The following is an 18,728-nucleotide window of genomic DNA, read 5'->3' on the forward strand; positions in this document are numbered from 1 at the left end:
GGTAGGGGATGCTGCCTTTGAACCCCAGCAAAGCAGTATGTTATCCCATTAAAAAAAAAAAGAACTTCATTTTTCTCATTAGTAGATACATATTGCAAAAAATATACATTTTCAATTATACAAATGTCACTAATAAAATTTTTGTGGAAACTTGTGTCTTATATAACAAGTATCTGTATGATGTCCTGAATGTTGCCTCTTGACATGCAGAGCCTAAAAAATGTAATACTAGGCGCTTTACAGAAAAAACACACAAAATCCTGGACTGAAAGAATAAAGATACACAGATCAATGGAACAGAAGACCAAAAATAGATCTTCACACATGTGGTCAATTTTCCACAAAAGGGCAGATCAGTGGAAAAGGAAGTGTCTTTTTCACGGATGGTGGTGGAACAGCTGGAATCCACGTATGGGGGGCGGGAGTAAACCTCCACTTTGGTCGGTACTTCAATCCATTATACAAAATGAATTCAAAATAGAGCATTGGGGGGTACCTGGGGGGCTCAGTCGGTTAAGCATCTGAGTCTTGATTTCAGCTCCAGCCTTGATCTCAGGGTCGTGAGTTCAAAGCCCTGCATTAGTCTCCAGGCTGGGCTTGGAGCCTACTTTAAAAAAAATAGGGCATTGACCTAATTGCAAAGCCTAAAACCCTAAAACTTCTAACACACACACACACACACACACACACACACACACACACACACACACACACAAAGAATGTCTCCCATGACCTCAGATTAAACAAAGATTCCTGAGATATGACACCAAAAGCATAAAAGAAAATTTGAAAAATTGGACTTCATCAAAATTGAAACCTTTTTCTCTGCAAAAGATTAACAGAGTGAAGAAACAAGGCACAGATTGGGAGAAAATATTTGTAAATTGCTGATCTGACAAAGGAGCTGCATGCAGAGTATATAAAACTCTCAAAACTCAACAGTAAGAAAATTAACCCAATTTTTAAAGATGTTCAAAAAGGATATATATATATATATATATATGGCAAATCAGCCCATGAAAAGATGCTCCGCATTATCAGTCATTAGGAAAAGCAAATTCGAACCACAATAAAATACTACTACATAGCTACTAGAATGGCTCAAAAAAAATTTCAAGAGGTGGCAAAGTTACAGAGCGAATGGACTTCTTATATACTGCCAGGGGTGATGCAAAATGGCACAGTCACATGGGAAAATATTTTGGCAGTTTCTTGTGGTTTCTTTTAAAGCTAAACACACACCTCCATACAATTCAACAATCCTATTTCTAAGGTTTTACCTAAGTAAAATTAATGTTTATTTATTTTTTTTTTTTTAATTTTTTTTTTCAACTTTTATTTATTTTTGGGACAGAGAGAGAGAGAGCATGAACGGGGGAGGGGCAGAGAGAGAGGGAGACACAGAATCGGAAGCAGGCTCCAGGCTCTGAGCCATCAGCCCAGAGCCTGACGCGGGGCTCGAACTCACAGACCGCGAGATCGTGACCTGGCTGAAGTCGGACGCTCAACCGACTGCGCCACCCAGGCGCCCCTAATGTTTATTTTCAAACACACAAAAAACATTTTTTTTTACCCAAGAACCTATATACAAATTATTAATAGAAGGCTTTACTCAAAAGCTCCCCCAAACTAGGAACTGGACCCTCGCTAAGTGCCAAACACTTTTCAAAGTATTCTGTGTGTTTTCGTGCTGTGAATGCTCACGACAATCCTAGGAAGTGAGTACTGCGTGATCCCCACTTTACACAAGGGAACCAAGCTACAGGGAGGTTACGTCAGGCATTAAGAGCTGGGATTTAAGGCTGCGTAGCCACAGTCCATAACCATATTTTAACCACTACAATATTAATTCCTCTCCATCACAGAATGAAGGAGTATGTGTATAACCCTTGGTCTAGAGTGAATCCTATGGAAACAATCAGAGAAATCCTATTCTAAAAATTCTGCATTAAATACCACCAACTTAGGTACTGCTGTACAAGAAAGTACATATATAAGCATATATAGTTACAGTTAGGCAGGGAGATAGTGTTTGTACCTCTGCAAAAGAAATAGCTGCTGACGTATTGGTTTCATTTTTAAGATGCATTAGTGTGCGTAAGTATATATACGTGCCAGCCGACTTTTGCAATGACAAGGTTTAGTGCCTTTTGTAAAGCCATAGCTTTGCTTATGAGTGTCACCATGGGCTTTAACTTTTGCCATCAATCTTGACAAATGTCTGAGCCACAGGACTCCCAAGGAGAATTCCATGCAATTTCTTGGCATGCTTTCACGCTATTTGAATGTAATTTACATACCAGAGACTGTTAAAGAGTCCCGGAACCTGACTGCCTGGCTCCTGGTCTCACCTCTACTGTGTGACTCTGAACAAATTACGACCTTTATCTGGACCTCCGCTTGGAATAGGACACCGGATGGAGCACCTAGGCTTAGTGGGGCCTCCAGCAGAGATGTGATTGTTGACAAATACCAGAAGGGTCCAGCCCTCTGCGCACAGTTGTTCGTGACCAAGTGCCCAGAGCCTGGAATCTTCCCACAGAACATCTTCCTTTGCCATTGACCTTCATACCCTCTCAGTTCATGATTACAATGGCTGATAATAGTTACCATGCGAGCACCCTAACAGGATTAAGAACAAAAGTATAAGTTAGTACTCCGCATGTGTCCGTCTTGGTCTGCATGCTCCCTCTTCCTGTACCCCCACCTTCCCTTCTGTCTGAGAGAAGTCTGAGTCAGCTGGCTCTGATCCTGGATTTGGTTATGCAGAACGCTTCCAGGTTTAGAAAGGGATGGAAAAAAAAATTGCAAGGTGTAACCAATATAACTTAGAAATGGCAAGGATTGGTTCTTGAAAGAAAGATTGAATGAGGAAGAAGCTAGTCAGCCAGGCTTATGGAGTCTCCCAGCAGACACTTGGGTTGGGAGGGAGGGGGTGATGGGGAGAGAGGGTCTTTAAGATGCTTGCGACCCATTAATGATCCCACACACGCACACACCTCTCTTATAATTGCATTCAGTTCTTTTGTTTTGTTTTTGTTTGGGGGTGGTTTTTTGGTTTGGTTGGTTGATGTGGTTTTTCTTGTTTTTATTATGGGGGTTTTGTATGCTCATTATAGAGACCAGCCTGTGTGAGTCTCTGGCTATACCCACGTGGCACTATCATTTCTTTTGCACGTGTGCGTCAGGCATTGTGATGAGCATTTATGCGTTTTCTCATTTGACCCTAAAACAAAATACTTTTGAGTTCGGTATGACTAGTATCATCACTTTGATTTTAGGGATAGGAGATGGAGGTTCTGAAAGGTCAAATGACGTGCCCGCACTAGTTAAAGGGCCAGGGCCAGATGTGAAGCCAGGTCTTCTCACTCTTTCATTCAGCAACTATTTACCAAGTGCCGCTTCTGTGCCAGGCATTCTGGGACCCTGAGATGTAGCCATGAAGTAGACAAAGTCCCTTGTCTCTTGGAGCCCACGTTGTAGTGAGGGAGACAGAGGGAAGGAAAGCCAACAAATGAGTAAGTAAACAGCACCACTTCAGATGGTAAAAGACAAGGGGCCCCGCAATCACTAATCCTCGGGAGTCTTTGGGTGGCTGGGGCAGAAGCCTCCAGACTGGGGTCATTACTTTACGGTTCTATCGGCCGCGTCCCGGTCGCGGAGATGCGCTGGGAGCGGCCGGAGACGGGCTGGCAGCAGGCGGCGCCCTAGGTGCGCCCCCCGGTCCGCTGTGGGGAAGCCCCGCCGCCGGGCAGCTGAGCTGCAGGTGCGCCTCTGACGCCGAGGATCCGGAGTCGTAGGCCCCTGGCAGCGCTCAGTCCGGGCACTGGAGACCCGAGCGGGCCGGCCCGCAGCGACTGTTGGCCCCGCGCCTCCCTGCCCCGCGCACGAGACTCAGGCCCTAGCCCCTCGCCCAGTCCTGCCCCGCCCCTGCCACGCGACCTCACCGCCCCCCAGGGGATCCCTGGGCAACCTCAGGACCTGTCTGCACCAGGTGACTCTGCCCCTGCCTTGGGACACTCCCATCCATGGTCGACCCCAACGCAACCTCAGGACCCTCTCAGCTCCAGATGCCCCCAGGCTGACCCGTATCCCTCCTGTCTGAGGGACCCTCCCGTCGGAGGTGACCCGGACCCTGTCAAAGGCTCAAAACAGCCAAAGTAAAACCAATGAATCGCCGAAGTCGTAGTCAGCCAAACTTTATTGTGCACGCACCAAAATGAATTTGCAGACCAGGAAAGAAGCTCGGGGGATATATTGTAATAGAGCAGCTCGCACAGCGGGACAGCGGAGACTGTTCCTCACAGCGCTTCGTTACAACATTGCACTTTTCGGGGGCCGTCTGTCAACCTCGGCACATAGTTCACGTTTTGCTCATCATTTCCAGAGGCACAGCAAAAAATGATCCAAGTCAAGTTCGCCCTGCCAAAAGAGGCCACAATAAGCTCTGCTCCCAGGACTACACTGGCTCTGTCTGCTCAGGGACCCTGCAAGATTGGTCTCGGTTTGTTTCTGATTTTAACCACCCTAACCCACGACCTTCCTGCTGAGGTGACCCCGACCCTGAATCACCACCCGCAGGCCTCCCCGCCCTTCTCCTCTCCAGCCCACGACCCTGGACACACCGCAGGATGCTGGGCCTTCCAACCCGCCCTGCGGCCGTTTTCTAGAAGGTTCCTCGCCCTCTGTCCAGAGCTCCCAGGGCCTCCCCACCCAGCCGGCAACCCGAGCCAGGCCCGAGGCGGCCACTCGCCCTCCCTCCGCGACACCGGGGCCCGCGCCCAAAGAAGAACAGTGCTGGGGGAAATGGCTGAACGGCCGGGGAAGGTCGAGGTTCGGGGAGCGACTGCTGCAGCGGCTGGAAGCGCAGGTGCACGCCACGACGCCCCGCCCCGCTCTGCCCTCCCCCCGCCGGGAGCCAGGCGCCCCCTGCCGGTCGCGCGCGGGTGCGCGGGGTCTGCGCAGGCGCGGGAGGGGCGGGGCGTCCGGGCGGGCCGGGCACCCGCAGGGTTGGCTTACTGCGCACGCGCGAGCCGGCCGGCGCGCCCCCTGCAGGAGCTCCAGCCGCCCGGTCAGCCCCGCCGCGGGTTGCAGGTGCCCCCTCCCAGCCGGGCGGCCCAGCCGCTGTCACCACCGGCGGTCGTCGCCGCCGCCGCCGCGAGGCCGAGCGCAGCCGGGCCCGAGGCCGGGGACCCCGCGAGAGGGCAGCGCGCCGGCCGCCGCCGCCCTGGCGCCGAGGGTCGGTGAGTGCCGCCGGGACCCGCCACGCGCGCTCGCTTGCTCCGGAGGCTCGCGGCAGCCCCCCGCCCGGCCGCCTTCCTGCCGTGGCCGCCCCCCTCCCCCCGCCCATCACTCTGCGGCCGTCCCCCTCCCGGCACCCCGCCCCGGCGCGGCAGGTGCACCTCCCGTGGAGGCAGCGCCTGGCCACCGAGACTCTGGCTTCCCCTCGGGCCGAGCCTCTGGGCGTGTCCCCCTCCTCGAGAGCGTCTCCCTCCCGCCGGCCCCCGAGCTGGACGCGCCGCCGCACCCTTTGTGCCGAGCCCGGGAGGGGGCACAGGCGGCACCCGCTGGCCTTGGCCCTGAGGCACCCGGAGCATCCGCCCGCCAGAGCCTTGGAGCCCTCAGGCCGGGAGCCCCGGCGGCCCTGCCGGGATGCTGCTGGCTCATCCCTCGTTCAGAGAGATTCCCAGTGTGGGTGGGAGTCCTTCCCCACCCTGGAGTCCGCCTCATTCCCGGGAGCCAGAATGGGGGGCCAGGGGTCCACTGTTCATGCTGGGAGTTATGTGGTGGACAGAAAGGCAGGGACGCCTGGCCTGGGTGGAGAGGCCTGCAACCGCTCTCAGTAACCTCTGGAGTCGGTATGAATTTGCGTTTACACCTGTGTTGGCGTTCAGGCAGTACGCTGTCGCTTCGTGAGGGCCGGTTTTGTCTCCTGCACCAGGGTTTAGGACAGGTGTATATTTGGTTCATGAATGAGTGCCTTGGTCACTTCCTTAGACGTCGCCTAATTAAAGCCCATCACCTTACAGGGTTTATTTCTGTGTGTTGGCTCCTTTGCCTCCTGAACTTCGAGCCCACTTACTGCCACGACTGGATCTTGTCGGGCTCGCATTCCCAGCACATAGCCAGAGTCTGGCACATAACAGGCACTCAAGAAACGCTTGTTGAATGGGTGGCTGACACCCTGAGACAGAGCCAGGGCCTGGGCAAGGTGCAAATGAAAGTCAGCCTGGCTTTTTTTTTTTTCCTACCGAACACCTGTGTCATTTGATTGGGAACGTTTTGGGGCTGCCTTTTGTAAACCTGAAAGGATCAAGGTTGTTTTACAAAGTTTGTGTCAAGGGAAAATAAGAAAAAAAAAAAAAAGGAGAACAGGTAAAAATGGATGGCCTGGGAATCCCCTCACCTGTTTTTCGACTCCTTGCAGATTTTTTTTTTTCACTGCACACTTGGTCATCACATCTGGCAAACAGGATGACATCGTTCCCTCTCCGAGGCCATCTCCCATCATCCTGATGAGACAGCCATTTGAACAAGACAGAGCAGCTCAGGTTGTTCCTTCAAAGACGCTAGCCTTACACGGTGCCTGTGCCGGTCTCCTGGGAACCTGTTTTGACTTGGTCTCGAGTGGGAAGGCCCAGGGAGGACTCCCTCCGTGACTGTTTGTTCTCTAGCCCTGCTTCCCACGATGACAGTAGACCTATCCGCTCTCGAGTCAGTGAGGGGGAAAGCATTCTAGAAGTCTGGGGAGAAGGATGGGCAAGGCTCTAGCATGACGGAAAGACGGATTGGGTGTGATCCCTGCTCTCGGGGCCCTTAGGATGTTGCTAGAGTATGATTTATTCACCAGTAGCTGTGACATAAGACGGGTTGAGATAAGTAGCAAGCGAGGCATCAGCAAAGCTGCCGCAGGCGTCCAGAGGCTGAGGGGCGAGAGCTGAACCCTGACTGCGTGTCAGAATCGCCAGGAACGGGGGAGCCTGGGCACATCGGTCAGTCAAGCATCTGAGTCTTGATTTCAGCTCAGGTCATGATTGCGTGGTTCATGAGAGTGAACCCCAAGTTGGGCTCTGCAGTAACTGTGGGGAGCCTGCTTGGGATTCTCTCTCTCCCTCTCTCTTAGCCCCTCCCCCACTCGCTCATGCTTGCGCGCGCTCTCTCTCTCTCTCTCTCTCTCTCTCAAAATAAATACACTTAAAAAGAAAAAGCAATCACCCAGGAATGAGTCCCGTGCCCAGACCAGAGACTAGAATCTTCCGGAGTGGGCCTCTGATGTCAGTTTCTGTCTTGAAGCACCCCCGGAAGATTCTGTCGTGCAGCCAGGATGTCCACGGCTGCTTCTCAGAGGGGCTTGGACCGGACTGGGAAATGATTTTCCAAGAAGACAAAACCCCAAAAGTCCCAGGCCCCTGTGGGAAAGTGTATGGTGTTGTCCCACTGTCCCTGTCCTGGGAGACTTGGGCTTTGCTCATCCCCCGAATGGCTCAGAGATTCAGAGTCAACAGGCAGACAGGTACCTTTGTAGGAGCTGAGTAATGAGCCTGAGCCGTGGTTACCTCTCCCTGGGGGCCCTCAAGTGCCTCATTACCTCATCTCCTCCACCTAGAGAGGCAGGACAGAACAGGGATGGGAGCAAGGCTCCGGCAGGGCTGAGGGAAACAGCAGCTAGCACAGGCTTTGTGGGACTCTCTCCTGGGCCACACCTTCGACTTAAAAGTACACCCCACCAACCCCTGCCAGGTGACGAGCTTCACTATAGACTCGGAGCTGTGCGACCCTAAGGAGACACCCTGGATGGGGTGGGCGGTGCTGGTGAGCGTGAGGCCAGCAAACCACAGGCGGTCCAATGCAAGTGACCACAGCCTTGAACCCAGCCTCTGGCGGCTCTCGGACAATGACCAAGGCTTGTGGATCTGTTCCCACCTCATCTATGCAGGGGCCACTCGGGTAATTACATTGTCCACCAGCTGTTTCTTGTGTGCTGGTATGCGTCAAAGAATTTGAGCTTGTACCCCATGGGTTTTAATTATTCATTTGTTAAGTAGAGCCATGTACTAGTGTCCTAAAAATCACAGACCTAAATACATACAGAAATACAGACCTTTTAAAGGGACAAGAGGCAGAGCAAACACGATTAAATTTGTTCCACATATTGACGCTACCAGACCAACCTTAAAAACATGTGCTGTTTTTATGATTCTTTTTTTAAGTAATCTCTCTGCCCAGCTTGGGGCTTGAACTCCCAACCCCCAGATCAAGAGTTGTGTGCTCTGCCGACGGGCACCACCCTCCTATGTTGTTTCTAAAAGAAAGCCTTGTGAGCAAGTCTCCATCCCATTTATTTTAATTTTTTTAATGTTTATTTATTTTTGAGAGAGAGAGAGTGCAAGCAGGGGAGGGGCAGAGAGAGAGAGAGGGAGACACAGAATCTGAAGCAGGCTCCAGGCTCCGAGCCGTCAGCACAGAGCCCAATACTGGGCTCGAACCCACGGACCGCGAGATCATGACCTGAGCTGAAGTCGGATGTTTAACCAATTCCATCCCATTTATGAAGCCTTGGTGAAACCTGAGTCCCCTGGTTGGCAGGTCTGGCTCTGGGTTCTGTGTATTTCAGTTCCTGGTTCTGGTGGTGTCACAGGGAAATGCCATGTTCACAACGTCACTTGTGAAGCCACACAGACCGCGCTCCCAGCTGGGAGACTTGCTTTTCACTCCTGCTTATCAGCCTGCGAGGGTTCTTGGGGCCCTAGGCGTTCAGGGGCTGTCGGGGCAGGGAAGCTTCTGGCGCCCGAGGTTCCTGGAGTGTGGGTGTGAGCGTGTGTGTAGATGGCTCTCTTGCAGCGGACACCCACTCCAAACACCCTTCCGAGCTCTGGGGTTTAGTTTGAAAAGCCGCAGCTCTCACGCCTTGTCACCTTTTCTTTGAAGGGACAGGTTTGAGTGTGTTGGCTTAAAAGAAATCAGCTAGCTGACACACTCACCCAGTCATTCGCCATTGAGTAAAAGAAAAGGCCTCTCGGAAGAGAGTCTGCATTTCCTCCTTACGTGCTGAGTCCTGAGATAACCAATGAGCCTCCCGGTCACTGACGGTGTTCACAGTCACTTCCCAAGTCCCGACAAAGTATCAGAAAGCTTCAGCTGTGATTTTGTTTGTTTGTTTTAATTGAGCACAACGCATCATATCCCGAGTCAAGTGAAGTCCCAAGACGGGGGCGAGGCTCCAAGCAAAGCAGTGGGCGGGGGCCCAGGGCCACGCCGTGTCTCAGAGCCCCTCCTGCCCCCCCGGGGTGCATGGTCCCCAACACACAGGCCAGCAGGACTGCCACGGTCCTTTCGTGTACTGAGTGTCGGTAAAGCCAATTTGTCCCTCAGTTTTAAAGAAAAATACTTACAAGTGCAATTTGTCACCGTCTATTCTAGTAGGTCGTCTTGCTCACCCAACTCACAGCTCAGTAGTGGGGTTCACTGGCAGGCACCGGACTCTATGAACGTGCCTGCTGTTTTCAGCCTGTGTTTTACGGTGTTTATTTATTGGTATTAAGACACTGTATCTGCAGAATCCATTGAAATAGACATTTTCATGTTCATTGGGCATCTCCCCACAAAACACCCCCCACAAAAAAACCCAGAGATCCTGGATCAACACCTGAGGAGCAGCATTACTGCCCTCCCCCAACCCCGCTGCCTTCTCGGCATAGCGTCTGAGGCCTCAGTCCACTTCCCTTTCTGGCTCATTCCCTGCTGCTCCCTCCCCCAGGCGCTAAGAACTACAGCCGCTCCCCACACATACTCTTCCACTTTTCCGTGATCTTATCCCACACCCCCCCCCCCCCCCCAGCTACTGGGACACTCGAGACTGGCCTCCCTTGTCACCCACCCCAGGAGCCTTCCCAGAGCCTCCCTCCCCCGCGTCGTGCGCACGCACACAATAAACCCGATCTCCAGAATATCCCGACGCCTCCTTTGGCTCGAGCCATGGCACTTACGGTACACGTACGCATTCGCAGGCTGTGAGCATCTTGGGTTAGGAATGTTGTGATTCCCATTTCCAAACCCTCGGCCCCCCTTGCACAGCAAGAACTTGGCAGATGTCTGTTGGATGAATCAATGCTTTTTTGTCTTGTGTATCGTAGAAGATTCTACCCACAAGCATTAATTAAGTACCTATTTGGCGTGTACACACGTACGCCTTTACTACCACTGACTGTTGTGGACTCCCCGTGTCGATGAGGAAATGCCTCCCTAACTGAGACAGGTCCTCACCAATCTGACTCCTCAGGAAAAGTGCCGAGTCCCGGCCAGCGCTACCAGTAAGGCCCTGTCTCTGTTCCACGCCCGTGGAACGGATGTGCTTTTCTGCTCCCTGTGTGACACACGGAGGGAGGCCCAGCTTTGTGGAGACCCCCCCCCCCCATTTCTCACCGTGCTGTCCTCCAGCCTGGGCAGACTTAGGCTCCCCTGGGAGGAGATGCACTGAGCTCGGGATGTGACAGGAGCTCGTGACCCAAGGGCATGTGCCCTGCACCGGGGCCCTGGGCATTTCCCCTTGCTGGTCTCGAGGCCGCCTCGGCAGTGACCTCTCTGGAAGCGTTAATGCCACCCTGTTCCTTATGGGCTGAAATGAAACCTGGTTTTGCACGAGCACATAGACAGGGGTGGGGGGGGGGGAGGACATATTCCAGCCCAGAATGGGAAAGCACAGGTGAGGCAGTGGAGGTGTGTGGGCGTCTCGGCGCGCCCTGAAGAACCCCGCCAGCGTGGCATCTGCACAGTCACAGTGCCCGTGAACTAGCACGACCCACAGATCTCGAACGCACGCAAGTTACTGGAAAAACCGTCTTTAGAGGAATCCTGTGCGCCACTCTGAGAGCCCTCAGGAGCTAGCAGGCCACAGGGTGCGCTGACTGTGGACCAATTCAGTGACTCACCTAAAAAGCAAACATCGAAATACTCAACGCTTTGTGTAGAGTTTAATATTTTAACAGTGAACAAACAAAGCTTTTAGTGGGGGCGGGGGGAAGCTTTCCCTTCCCCTCATGGCTCTGCCCCTGAGGAGCAAAGGGAGCCCCACAGGGGAAGTTCTCAGCGGCTCTTGGGGGGCGGAGGTGGTGGCTTTGCAAGTGGCCCCCGCCTGAGTGTTTGCCGTGGGGTGGAAGGCGCGGGGCTGGCTCCGGGTCGCCGTCACTGCCACTTCTGGGGACTCTGTGCCTCCGCGTTGAGTGTTTGAAGCAACTTTTAACTTCCTTTCCTCATGTACCTTTGCTTTCATAACCAGAAAGTTTCCCAGATTTTGTAATTCTGGGAATCTCCTTTAAATTTCTTTTTGCTGAAACAGACCGGAAGCAAGTACGGCATCGGTTGGGACTTTGGATGGCGCCCGGCGTGCGTGAGGCCACGGGCCCGGTGCTGGAGAGACACAGAAATAAACACCTATCAAAGTGGCGGGGCTCCAGGAGTATTTTCTGTGTGATTTCTAATGTTACATTGTGGGAGCGACACATGTGATTTTATAAAGATGTCGACTACTTTCAGGATCCACGGGGATGTGGTAGTTAGCAACACAGGCAGGGAGGGTCGCGTCCTGGCTCTGCGGCTTTCTTACTGTGCGATCCCGGGTCAGGTGCTTCCTCCTCTCTTTGTAAGAGTGGAGACGGCAGAAGCCAGGGCTAGAGGAGCTCTAGAAGCATAAAAATGATGTGAATGCTTCTCTTTCCATGCATCGGGGGGAACGAAGACCCACCCCTGCGGCCTCTGTCCCCCTGAATCCTTCTTTCTCTGTTATCGGATCTGCTCTGTCTTAAGTAACACACTTGCAATCCGTTTTGCTGTTCGTTTTCTAACTTGGTGAGAGGTGTTCCATGATCGCTTTCCATGTTTTGCTCTAGAGCCCTCCCTTCGCCCAGAGGTGCCCAAGAGTCATGCCAGCGAGCCCCGGGCCCCTCCTGATGTCCCGTGAGGCGTCAGCCACCCTGCCGCACTCGAGAGGCCCGCAGGCCCCACCCCAGAGCCCTCGAAACAGAGCTGCGTCCTCCCAGCCAGTCGTGCCGTAGTCCTGGAGGGAGACCGCGGCCGGGAGCCTCTGCCAGGACCCAGGTCAGTTCACGGGTGCTGCTGTCGCCTCGTAGGGACTGCGGGAACACGCTCGGTCTAACCTTGTGCCCTCAGCCGGGAGAGGCAGGATTAAGCACGGGGATGTGTCCTTTCTTGGCCAGACTTTTCCAGCAAAGGAAGTCCTCTACTTCTCTGACCAGAAGACTTCCTTGAACCGTGACCTTTTTGTATTTCCATCTTGGTAGAGGAAGAAAGTTCAACCCGGCCGGGTGCCCGTCCGCCTGTCCTGGGGATGACGGGCCCCGCTTGAGGAAGTGCTTTCCCGTCTTAGCCTAACCCGCTTCTGGAAACCTTTTATAAACCACAGGCCCTCACGGGTCTCACGAAACCACTGCTCTTTTATTAACTGTCCACAACTGATTTTGTGACAGTTTTTCCACCTTGTTAATTTTGAAAGAATTTGGATAGTTTATTAAGTCACTACTTCATAGCACTCCATACTATTTCAGCTTTCATGCCTTCACGTTTTAACCATGCAGTTAATTAAAAGCGTATCTTAGGTTAATTTGTAAGTAACTTCTCTGAGTCGTGCTCTCTACCAGTATTTGTTGACTACTCTCGAACGCATAAATTTTGAGCATCGTTAGACGGATCTGCACCGCCACTTGTTAACTAAAAAAAGCAAGAGTTTCATTTTAAAAAGAGCTTTCCTGGAAATGACTCCGACCGACTGAGGCCAAATGTAAAGTTGGCCTTTTTAAGAAAACCCACGCGTTCTCACTCCGCCTGCGGGGTCTCACGGCGGCTTCTCCGGGTGGTGGTGTTAGCGTGTGGTGCGCTCACGGAGGAACGATTCCCTAGCCATTTGTCCGAGCGTTCGTGCCTCTTAACGGCCCCTGGTTGTGTGGGGTTGTTTCCGCCCGTGTGCGGAGCCAGTTCGTCGAACTCAGAACTTTCTGCGTGTGTCACACAGGCGTCTCCTCACCTGAAGGACTGTGAGCCGCGAAAGGCCCCTGAAAGGTCCCGCCCGCTACCTGGCCGTGCGGACGGGAACCAGGAGTGCTCTGGGGTGTCCCCACCTCCACCGCCCACGTGCCCACCCTGGGTCTGAGCAGCCTGGTCCGCCCCCAGCCTTCATGCCAGCAGCTTCCGGAAGGCGGTGCTGCCGTGTCCTGGGCGTTGTGGGGTCTTCCTGAGCTAACTGACACCACCTCCTTCTGTAGCAGGTGAGCATCTCACCTGGGCCCCGTGTCTCTGCTCACACTAGACCCCAGACGCCTAGGAAAATGCACTTCCCCAGATGGAGGGAGGCCTTTACAACGCCCCCCCCCCCCCCCCGCTCTCGGTTCTGCCCAGCTCTGCGCACCGGTGTTAGATATGATATCCCACTGTGCCACGGGGCGGGTTTTCTTTGGAGATCTTCTTTCTGTCACGGGGAGGCCACATAGCAGCGCTCACGGTTAAAGCAGGAAAAACTGGTCCCGAGCGTTCAAGGCGGGAGAGCCGGCGGGCACCGTGCCATCGTTCTGCCCACCTGTCCGCCTACCGTGTCCGCTCCCGGTCAGCAGGGCGAGGCCCCCTCCCCGGCCTGTCTTCCCCACCGCGCCGCTCTCTGCTCTCGCTGGTTCTGTGAGCGTGGCCAGGGAAGCCGGGGGAGGGGGGATGAGCGGAGAGGCAGCACAGAGGACACAGAGGACACCTGGGTGGTGGTCACCCTGCGCCAGCAGCGCGTGGCTCATAGAGCCGGTCTCTGAGGGTGCGTCTCGGGAGGAGACGGTCACCGCCCTGGAGCGCGCCTTCTCTGGGAGCGGCCGGAGCAGCGCTGGCGACCACGCAGCGGCCGGGAAGGGGGGATGCGGCAGGAGGGCCCCGTCTGAGGGAGTCTCCCGGCCCCCAGGTGCACCCGGCCTTCCGGTGGGCGCGGACATGGCGGCGCTCAGGCAGCTGGCGCTCCTGCTCTGGAAGAACTACACGGTGCAGGTGGGTGTGCGGGGCGCGCCGGGAGCCGGGACCCGGGAGGGGCGGCTCCGGGAGGCCGCCGTGACCCCCGCCGCCGCGCCCTCCCTTCCTCTTCCAGAAGCGCAGAGTGCTGGTCACCGTCCTGGAGCTCTTCCTGCCCCTGCTCTTCTCTGGGATCCTGATCTGGCTCCGCTTGAAGATCCAGTCGGAAAACGTGCCCAACGCCACCATCTACCCCGGCCAGTCCATCCGGGAGCTGCCCCTGTTCTTCAGCTTCCCCCCTCCCGGCGATGCCTGGGAGCTGGCCTACATCCCGTCCCACAGCGACGCCGTGAAGACCATCACAGAGACGGCGCGGAGGACGTTGGTCATCAACATGAGAGGTGAGGTGTCCCCTGGATCCCGTCGCGTCTGGCCGTGGGGCTCGGGCCCGGGCGAGTGGCCCCTGCCGGCGGCCAGACCAGCATCGCCCCTTGTTGGCGGGTCACTCGTCATAGAGTGGGGACCAGACTCGCGAGGGCGGAGTGGAGCCCCGTGTGTGCCCGCTGCAGCGGCACGGGCTTTGGAACCGCTCCCGATTACTCGTGGTGGGAACGGCCGTCCACGCCCTGGGAAGGCTCTTGCGTTACAGGGGCAAGGTGTGCCGGGAGTGTGCGGTGCTGGGGCCTTTTCTGGGTTGTGGTTCTGGGAGGACAGAGCTAGCAGAAGGCATCAGGAAGCCTGCCGAGGGACACTCCCGGTACGCGTGCCTGTCGCCTTCCTTCACTCTGCTTCCAGTGTGAAAAGCGTGATCGATCCCTTTCCCGCCTCTCGATTTAGGCAATGTAACCTGGGGGGGGAGGTCCTTGGCCCTTACTGGGTGATGACCGGGAAGCCCTTCGTGTGGAGCGGGGTCTGGTGACGGAGAAACCGTGTGACACATTACGTTAGCATCCACTCACATCTTCTCGACCCCACACGCAGCCTCCCCGCTCGGGGTCAGTCTCCGAGATGGGGTGGGGGGGGGGCAGGGGAGGGGCACGGTCTCTCTGCCCAAAACGAAAGCCTCCCTGACCCCTGAGGACAGGCGGACAAAGCCCAAAGGAAACCTGTACCTGTGCAGTCTTTGATCTGAACGTGACCCGGGGCAGCCAGAGTGCTGAGTGGGACGGGCGCTTGGGCAACTCATGGCTTTCCCACAGCTCGGGGCTTCCGCTCGGAGAAGGACTTTGAGGACTACGTCAGGTACGACAACCGCTCCTCCAACGTGCTGGCCGCCATAGTGTTCGAGCACACCTTCAACCACAGCAGGGAGCCCCTGCCGCTGGCGGTGAGGACCCCGCCCCACAAAGCCCCGCTCTCCCTCCCCCAAAACAAGCCCGGCCTGCAAAGGGGCTCTGCCAGCCTGGGAGGTGATACCTGGCCTTACTGCGGGGCCAGCGTCACTGTCACGGGCCCCTCGGAGGGCACCCCGGTGCCGTGCTAGCCTGGCGGGCTGGACGGTGGAGGAAGCCTGAAGGAGGCAGTGCACTGCAGACTCTCATCCCCCCACGTCTCCAGGCCTCTGTGCACAGATGGGGCAGGTGGGAAAGGAGCAGACACCTGGGACCTGCCCACCCCGGCATTAGAATTTCAGCTCTCTATTTAAGCAAACAAAAGGAAGTCCTTTGCCCGTCTGATGGCATTAAGACCCGATTAATTAAGACTGTCCAGTTCCCCGAGCATTATTTCTGCGGCCCTCCGCCGATTATCAGGGACGCCTCAGGTGCAGAGTTCCTGTAGGTAGATAGCGAGACGGCGAGAACACTGCGGGGGCTCGGCTGCGGGGCCCCTGTCGCCGCCCTGGGCAGGACCACTCGCTCTGACGCTCCGGGACCCTGTGTCATTGGTGAGGGGCAGGAGAGGTGGTGACTTCACGGCACCGAGCCGCCTGATGGGTCTCTGGTTTGACGCGGATGTGTGCCTCTGTGCCTGTCAATCAGAGCAAGTGGCTTTATCTTTGGTCCCACAGGTGAGATACCACTTACGGTTCAGTTACACACGAAGAAACTACATGTGGACCCGAACAGGCTCCTTTTTCCTGAAAGAGACCGAAGGATGGCACACCACTTCCCTTTTCCCACTGTTCCCAAACCCAGGACCAAGGGAACCCGCGTCCCCCGACGGCGGAGAACCTGGTGAGAAGCTCGGGCAGCGGCTGGATCCCTCACTGGGCCACTGCCTGGTGATCGCGGGGGTCCCACCTTGCCTTTCTTTGCAGAAATACTCCTAAAGGAGCGTTTGATCTTCTTCTGCGTAGAAGGAGGGAAACTTCTGGGAAAACTGGGTTCTGAAAGGTTAAAATACTCAGGATGGCAAAGGCCGTCTCTCTGGTTCCCAGGGGGCACATGCTCTCGAAGGAAACCTCTGTGTTTCGGTCAGTTTGCATCCGATCTGTGGGCTTGGTTTCACACCTCCCTTCTCTCCCTGGCTTCCACTGTGTCCAGGCTAATGGGCTTTGTAAGCCGTGTGGTCCTTGAGTAGTTGTCCAGGGTTAAATTGCATCCGTGGGGCGCTTGCAGAAACTGGATCTTGGCCAGTTGTACCCTGTCTTTGCGTGTGTCGGTCTGTCCCGTGTGACCTTGGTGGGCAGTCGACCTGTTGGTCTCCTCACAAGCACGGTTGTGTTCTAGAATGGAGTGGAGCCAGGGGTAAGCGAGGAGTAGCTGGGACCCATCCGTGGGTTCCAGGAGGCAGCCAGGGTGTTGCAGAGAACACGGGATCCCACGGCCTGTAGGAGGCAGAGCGTGTTTGAGATTTTGGTGGAAAGACCCAGGAATGTCTCTGAACGATGCACCAGGGGGTAGCCACACCCACTGCCTGGGCCAGGACTGTTCTATTTGTGGGGACACTTTCCTGAGGTTGGAAGCACCAGGAGAAAGACCAGCAAACTGCACCAGGTACAAACTTGAAATTTGACAAAAAAGGAAAAGACGTAACACCAATGACTCTGTTTTGTGTTTTGTTTCTCTTCCGAGATTTTATTTAGCTTCAAGTTAGTTAACATGTAGTGTAGTGTTGATTTCAGGAGTAGAACCCAGTGATTCATCTCTTACATACGACACCCAGTGCCCATCCCAACAAGTGCCGTCTTCAGTGCCCATCACCCACTCAGCCCCTCCCTCACCCGCTTCCCTCCAGCAACCCCAATTCGTTTTCTGTATTTAAGAGTCTCATATGCTTTGTCTCCCTCTCTGTTTTTATCTTATTTTATTTTTCCTTCTCTTCCCCTATGTTCCCCTATGTTTAGTTTTTTATTTTCTTTTTAAAATTTTTTTAATGTTTTTATTTATTTTTGAAGGAGAAAGAGAGACAGAGCATGAGACGGGGAGGAACAGAGAGAGAGGGAGACACAGAATTCGAAGCAGGCTCCAGGCTCTAAGCTGTCAGCCCGGAGCCCATTGCGGGGCTCAAACTCACAAACTGTGAGATCATGACCTGAGCTGAAGCCGGAGGCTTAACCGACCGAGCCACCCAGGCGCCCCTATCTAGTTTTTTAAATGCCACGTATGAGTGAAATTGTATTTGTCTCTCTCTGACTTCTTTTGTTTCGCATAATACCCTCTGGCTCCGTCCACGTCATTGCAGATGGCAAGATTTCCTTCTTTTTCATAGCTGAGTAATATTCTAGTGTGTATATATGTGTATCACACACAACATCTCTTCTATCCGTTTGTCAGTCCATAGACATTTGGGCTCTTGCCATACTTTGGCTGTTGTCGATAGTGCTGCTATAAACATTGGGGTGCATGTGCCCCTTCGATACAGCACACCTGTATCCCTTGGATAAATACCTAGTAGTGCAATTGCTGGGTCGTAGAGTAATTCTAGTTTTAATTTTTGAGGAACCTCCACACTGTTTTCCAGAGCGGCTGCACCAGTTTGCATTCCCACCAGCAGTGCAAGGGGGTTCCCCTTTCTCTGCATCCTCGCCAACATCTGTTGTCCCCTGAGTTGTTAACGTTAGCCATTCTGACAGGTGTAAGGTGGTATCTCATTGTGGTTTTGATTTATAGTTCCCTGATGATGAGTGATGTTGAGTTGTTTTTTTGTTTTTTTGAGAAATGTCTGTTCGTGTCCTTTACCCATTTCTTCACTGGATTATTTGTTTTGTTAGGTGTTGAGTTTGATATGTTATTTATAGATTTTGGATACCAGCCCTTTATCTGATACGTCATTTACAGATGCCTTCTCTTATTCCATCAGTTGCCTTTTAGTTTTGTTGTTTCCTTCATTATGCAGAAGCTTTTTAACTTGAGCAAATCCCAAGCGTCCATTTTTGCTTTGCCTTAGAGACATGTGTTATAAGAAGTGGCTCCCTCTGAGGCCACAGAAGTTGCTGCTTGCGTTCTCCTCGAGGATTCTGATGGCTTCGTTTAGGTCTTTCGTCCATTTAGAGTTTAGTTTTGCGTCTGGTGTAAGAAAGTGGTCCGGGTTCATTCTTCTGCCTGTCGCCGTCCAGTTTTCCCAGCACCACTTGCTGAAGACACTGTCTTTATTCCATTGGACATTCTTTCCTGCTTTGTCAAAGATTAGTTGGCCCTACATTTGTGGGTCCATTTCTGGGTTCTCTGTTCTGTTCCATTGATATGTGTGTCTGCTTTTGTGCTGGTACATACATACAACACCAATGTTAAAAGCAAGTAGGAGCCTGGGGAAAACATTTCAGCAAATGACAGGGGTCCACATAGTTTTATGTT

The 18,728-nt window shown here is 53.9% G+C and overlaps 2 protein-coding genes and 1 long non-coding RNA gene across 6 annotated transcripts in view; 1 reads left to right on the plus strand and 2 right to left on the minus strand.

Moving 5' to 3' along the window:
* Positions 1-3,833, minus strand: part of LOC125154316 (ATP-binding cassette sub-family A member 17-like) — an 88,101-nt gene extending 84,268 nt beyond the window's left edge. Inside the window, 1 exon segment of the mRNA XM_047838448.1 lies at positions 3,629-3,833. The gene's annotated coding sequence lies outside the window, so the exon portion shown is untranslated.
* Positions 3,834-4,183: 350 nt separating this feature from the next.
* LOC125154494 (uncharacterized) lies at positions 4,184-4,871 on the minus strand. Its single transcript, XR_007147807.1, has 2 exons — positions 4,626-4,871; positions 4,184-4,422 (listed from the first exon to the last, which is right to left on the minus strand). It is a non-coding gene; the product is annotated as an uncharacterized LOC125154494 (long non-coding RNA).
* A 185-nt stretch (positions 4,872-5,056) lies between these two features.
* LOC125154492 (phospholipid-transporting ATPase ABCA3) overlaps positions 5,057-18,728 on the plus strand; it is a 44,880-nt gene continuing 31,208 nt past the window's right edge. For 2 of the 4 annotated variants that reach the window (XM_047838871.1, XM_047838872.1), the window contains exons 1-5: positions 13,789-13,807; positions 13,949-14,031; positions 14,129-14,393; positions 15,192-15,319; positions 16,001-16,166. In XM_047838871.1, coding sequence (XP_047694827.1) covers positions 13,978-14,031; positions 14,129-14,393; positions 15,192-15,319; positions 16,001-16,166 — 613 coding nt within the window. In that variant the 5' untranslated portion in view covers positions 13,789-13,807; positions 13,949-13,977. Of the gene's footprint in view, positions 5,244-11,885; positions 12,094-13,024; positions 13,278-13,788; positions 13,808-13,948; positions 14,032-14,128; positions 14,394-15,191; positions 15,320-16,000; positions 16,167-18,728 lie in introns of those variants that run through there. The other 2 variants (XM_047838873.1, XM_047838874.1) reach the window with 2 other exon arrangements.

Source organism: Prionailurus viverrinus, chromosome E3 (assembly GCF_022837055.1).
Source record: "Prionailurus viverrinus isolate Anna chromosome E3, UM_Priviv_1.0, whole genome shotgun sequence".
Lineage (NCBI taxonomy): Eukaryota > Metazoa > Chordata > Mammalia > Carnivora > Felidae > Prionailurus > Prionailurus viverrinus.